The sequence below is a fragment of the Nicotiana attenuata genome, unplaced genomic scaffold, assembly GCF_001879085.1.
Source record: "Nicotiana attenuata strain UT unplaced genomic scaffold, NIATTr2, whole genome shotgun sequence".
Lineage (NCBI taxonomy): Eukaryota > Viridiplantae > Streptophyta > Magnoliopsida > Solanales > Solanaceae > Nicotiana > Nicotiana attenuata.
In genome coordinates this window covers 288350-293694 of record NW_017671037.1, presented here as the reverse complement: position 1 = coordinate 293694, position 5345 = coordinate 288350, and the positions used below count along the sequence as shown (strand labels likewise).

At 35.9% G+C, this 5345-nt stretch overlaps 1 protein-coding gene across 1 annotated transcript; it reads right to left on the bottom strand.

Annotated features, from left to right (window-relative positions):
* Positions 1–377: 377 nt before the first annotated feature.
* Positions 378–1577, bottom strand: LOC109205430. Its single transcript, XM_019368140.1, has 2 exons — positions 545–1577; positions 378–433 (listed from the first exon to the last, which is right to left on the bottom strand). Exons 1-2 carry the CDS (start codon positions 1575–1577, stop codon positions 378–380), a joined length of 1089 nt encoding a protein of 362 aa, XP_019223685.1.
* Positions 1578–5345: the final 3768 nt, after the last annotated feature.

The following is a 5345-nucleotide window of genomic DNA, read 5'->3' as shown; positions in this document are numbered from 1 at the left end:
TATTAACAAGATCTTCTTCGAGTGCATGGGACATTTGTCCATTGCCTTGGGTATTTTTTGCCATTTGGCTTGCATGCCCAGGGCAGGATATATTATCAAATCCAAGGGAAATATTTTGGTTTTGGATTTTGTCTAAAAGGAGATTATCACCAGAAAATTGTTTTTGTATCTTAAGAGGATTAGTAGAGTTATCATTAGTAGGGGGGGTATTTTTGTCCGTTTTAGTGTTAATTTGCATGGCAGGTTTTTTCATATTCTTTTCTTTATTAATTATTTTTGCCACGTTTGAATCCAGCATGGCTGGTTCCTCATAGTGTGAGGACAAGTGTGTTGAAGGATTAAGGTTAACATTTTTTAATTTATTATTAAGAGGAAGATCAATGGTATCCTCCAAAACCATTTGCTCTTCTTGTAGATGGAAAAATGGTTTTCCCTGGCCATAGAGGTTTGATCAGACTTAGACATGATCATGGATTTTTTTGGGGGTGAACACTTGGGGATTCTTTAGGTTTATAATGAAGTAGTTGGTTGTTTAAGAACTTACCAGTATTGGCATTGAAGAGATTTATCGAGATACCTTGACTTTTGGGATGATTGATTGGATTTGTAAGAATTGGTCTTGAACTTTTTGCCATATGCTTCCTTCCTTTGCTAAAAGAAACTGTTTTCCATCCTTCCTCCATGTTCTTCATTGGTTGAGTAGGTTGGTCATCAGCTGAATTTGTATTTTCCGGTGTTTTTAGAATATAGCTACAATGATCCATTGTATGACCAAATCTACCACATTTTTTGCATAAGTAATCTTTCCCTTCATAGTAAATGTATTGTTTGTGTAGTCCAATGTAAAGAAAGGGTTGTACAGGAATATCCAATGGGATTTCTACACAAATTCTTGCATAACGACCTCTTAAAGTGGTTGATGTACAGACATCGATTTTTAGTAATCGTCCAATGGCGTTTCCAATTTTTTCTAAAATTTTTGAATCATAAAATTCCGTTGGAAGATGGGGCAGTCTAATCCATACAGCTGAGGTTGTTAATCTTTCCTTTGTAGCCATAAAGTTTGGTCTCCATTTAATTATTGAGAGGAAATGTCCATTGATGAACCAAGGTCCTTGGTTGATAGCCTTTTCCATATTTTTCTTTTTACGAAATTTTATAATGTAGTAATCTTCTCCAAGATCAATAAGGGAAAGATCTTCTGTTTGGTGCCAAAGTTCTTGGATTTTCTTGTTTAAATATTGGTGAAACATTCTTTTTCCAACTAACTTAATAATGATTGAACATTTCCAAGGCTCATAAATACGCTGCCTATCATCTTCCGTTAAAGCAATTTGTTTGATGCCTCGTGCAGTACTGTTTGATAATTGCATGGACGATTCCTCTTCTATGGCTATGTTTGTTAGATCCATGCCTGACAGTGCTAGGTTTTGGGCAAAACTCATTGGATCAGAGGCAACAAGCATGTCCTTGAATGAGGATTTAGTCCTTGAATTGTTTGGAGTAGAGTTGTTTAAGTAATTATCTGGGGGTTTTGGTGGAATTGAGGGTGAAAGTTCATAGGGTTGAGGATCCATGGAGAGTAGTTTGTTTGGAGAGAGAAACTGATTCTTTTTTTTTTTTGATTACTCTGACGAGAAAAGGGAAATAAAAGAAGCAAATATTTTAACTCAAGCTTAGCGGGCATATTTTTTCTCTTTTTTTTCTTTTTGAAACAAATACTCTATGGGAAATTATTAAGGAAAACAATCCTAGAAGAGAAAAAATATTTTTTTTTGATTTCTTTTTTTTTTAGGAAGGAAATCCAAAGAACATACCAAAGAAAAATATTTTGAATTTTCATTTGATATCCTGAAGAAAGATTACGAAACAACCAATGAAAAAGATACAAAATATTTTTTGAATTTCAGTTTTTGATTACCTAAGGAAGAAACTTTAAAGATAAACAAAAGATAAAGTATGTTATTTTTTTTTCTTCTATGTACAATGTCCTAAAGTGCTAGTGAAAATAGAAAGAATTTTTTTTTCGTTAATTTCCGAAAGAAGAACCTCAAAAGAAAATCTTTTTGTATTTTTGGAATTAATATCTTAAAAGAAAACCATTAAAGAGGTACTAAAAGAAAATTCTTTTTTTTGGGGGGAATTTTTAGTCTTAATGTACTAAAAGAAATATAAAAGCAATTTTTCATTTTGAGTTCTAGATATTAATTTCCTAAAGGAAAACCACCTCAACTGAATTTTTTTTTTAATTTCTAGAATTAGTATTCTAAAGAAAACTTCGAACGGAAATATAAAAACACAAAATCTCTTTTTTTTTTTAATTTTTGATTTATAACACACTTTTTCAAATACAAAACAAAAAGTATAATAACAAAAAAACTCGACATTACTGTACAAAACTAGAAAGAAAAAGACGACATTAAAAAGAACAACAGACTCAAAATATAATAAAAAAAATCTCCTTAAGCAAACTCCTGAATGATCGACCCTGACTGGATGGCCCTAAGGCGTCTGTCATGCCCAAACTCCGGTAAGTAGATCCACACCTGTATGAGAAAATTAAGACAACATAAAGACTTAAAACTCTATGTGAGACAATAAAACTTCCTATCGGACACATGCAAGATATGATTGAGGCTAGTTTTGCAAAATGGCTTATGTGGCCAAAAGGCAGCTAGAAGTGCAAGATTTGGCTAAGACCCCGCGAAGCCAAGAACCTAAGACTTAACTAAGAAGACCGGACCCTATGTGAGCTGCCTACGTATCCCGCAAAGACGAGAATCGGGTATGCGTAGTTCGGGCAGATTGGATACGGTCGAGTATCTAAAAAAAAATAACTAATTTAGAGAAAATATATTTTTTGTCTTTTTTTTTTTGAAAAATGATGAAACATGTAAACTCTTTTTGGGTTTTCTTTTATTTTTCGAAAAATAATGGGAAAGTGCAAAATCTTTTTGGATTTTTCAAAATTTTTTTTTGTCTTTTTCTTAAAAAAAATGGGAAAGAAAAACATAACTGGGTCCTACTTGCTTCATTTTCACACTTCACCCTCTTTTCTTTCTTTTTTACCTCAGCCATCATTGGTCCGCCAAATGACCCTTTTACCCTTGAAGAAATGCAACATGTAGCACATATGATGCATCAGGATGGTCTTTTATTTTTGGGTAGACCTGTCCTAGACGGACCCAACACCTGTGTTGAGTCCCCTAAGTCAAATGCACATGATGCAAACAAACGTGCCTACTAGGGATCCGGCATGAGGTTATGTTCTTCTAGGTTTAAACCTGGGATTGTGTTCTAGACTGGGCTTACCCGAGCGGACAGCTCGAGCCGAGGTGGGAGCAACGTACCGGGAGCACGAAAGTCTGCCCGGCCTTGTTGCTGACCCATGCCCCGTTTTAATTGGTATGACTTCTAACAGAAAGTGGGCCATGCGAATGTGTGCGCCAAATTTAAGAAGACTCAGAAGGTTGGCGTAAGAAGGCATTTTAATAACATTCAAGCAATATATTGAAATGGCAAATAAATGGCAATTAGCACATTGGGTTCACAAATATACAATAATATTAACAATAAATAAAGCCAAGCAATATATTTGGGTTCCTATCCCCAGCAGAGTTGCCAAAGCTGTCACACCTCCTTCTTACTACCCCCGAAAGGGAGTATAAGGGAGTTTTTCCAATTTAAGTGACAATCGAAATGGGATTATTTATATTAATTTCAGAGTCGCCACTTGGGATAATTTATGGTGTCCCAAGTCACCTGTTTAAAATTCCGAATCGACGAAGTTTGACTCTATTTACGGTCTGCGAACACAGAAATCCGGGTAAGGAATTCTGTTAACCCGGGAGAAGGTGTTAGGCATTCTCAAGTTCCGTGGTTTTAGCACGGTCGCTTTGATCATACTTGGCTTAATCAAATTGTTCTATTACTCAATTTTAGAACCTATGTGCATTTGCCTTTTAATAAAGAAATTATCTTAAAACAGGTCACGCGTACGTGTACCCATTTGTTTGGTGCATCAAAAATCATGTCACGCGAACGTGTCCACAATTAATAACGCTTTGTTATTAAAAAAAAGTTTAGTCGAAGTTGCGCGAACTCATACTCCGATTTTATTTTTAAAATCGTAATTATGTCACGCGAATGTGTACACAACCACGATGGTGGATTAAAGGTGCCTAAAGCAAACTACGAATATCATCTTAATGTCTAAGTTATAAAATTAACATGAGGGCCATAGGGATTCGATTATGGGTGGTGCACCTCGGCCTAACGAACTACATTTAATTAGAGAGGACTATATTAATAACAAACTTATTGTTATTGCAAAAGTTTGGTCGAAGTTGCGCGAACGCATACTCCGAATTAGTTTTTAGAATGGTAATTATGTCACGCGAACGTGTACACAATCACAATTGTATTTTAAACGCGCCTATAGGCTTTTCTACGAATATACATTTATTACAAACGTACTCGCGTCACGTGAACGTGTACATAACTAATAACATATTATTATTATTATTAAGATTATTTGGCCAAAGTCACGCGAACGTGTACCAGCTGACCACTACATTATCTATTTCCAGAATCTCCATTAAAGTAACGTGGCCCAGAGCTACAACTTATCCAGATAAATGAAGAGTATCAATTCATAGAAGCTCGTCATAGGCATGCACAGTAATTGCAATAGTGCCTCAGTCGTACCTCTATTCTCATTTACAGATACGTTTCCAGTCATTATCAAATAGAAAGCTATCAAGTTATTATCATATACAATGAAAATCTAACAGCAAGTCTACAAGAGTTATTGATTTAATGATTTAATAACCTTATTGAAAATTCTGAAGGAATCTTACAATTTTATCAAAAGGCTCTCCTCCAGTGACAAACTCCTGAATGATATATACTTTTGTCTGGCTAGCTAAAACCTCGTGAAGCCGAACTATGCAAGGATGTCTAACAATCTTCATCATAGATATCTCTCCCTTTATCGAAAAATGACCACAACCGGAACAGGGACTCGACGACCTCGAACGTCTCCAGCGCTCAACCTCGAACAACTCACCGAACGAACTTCAAAATGGACCCTATAAATTTGAAACTTAAAATCGAAATTGAAACCGAAGAGAAGAGGCAGAAACTTCTCCGTTTGTTTTTGTTGGATTAAAATCAGGTTGTCCCCTTCTCACTCTGTTTTTTGCTTCTGTTGGTGTGTATCTGTGCGAGCAGTGAGGAGCGGCGGTTGCTTCTTGGGTGGGAGGTGGTCTATTCCGGCGGGTTTGGGTGGAAACGGGCGGCGAGGTGAGATGAGGTGAGGGAGCTACTGTTGGTTTTATCAATGG

Excerpts from the sequence above, each read along its gene's own strand:
- LOC109205430 (XM_019368140.1), bottom strand. The coding sequence starts at position 1,577 with ATGGATCCTCAACCCTATGAACTTTCACCCTCAATTCCACCAAAACCC. Across the intron at positions 434-544 it reads TCTCTTCAATGCCAATACTG|GGAAAACCATTTTTCCATCT; the intron begins GTAAGTTCTTAA and ends CTCTATGGCCAG.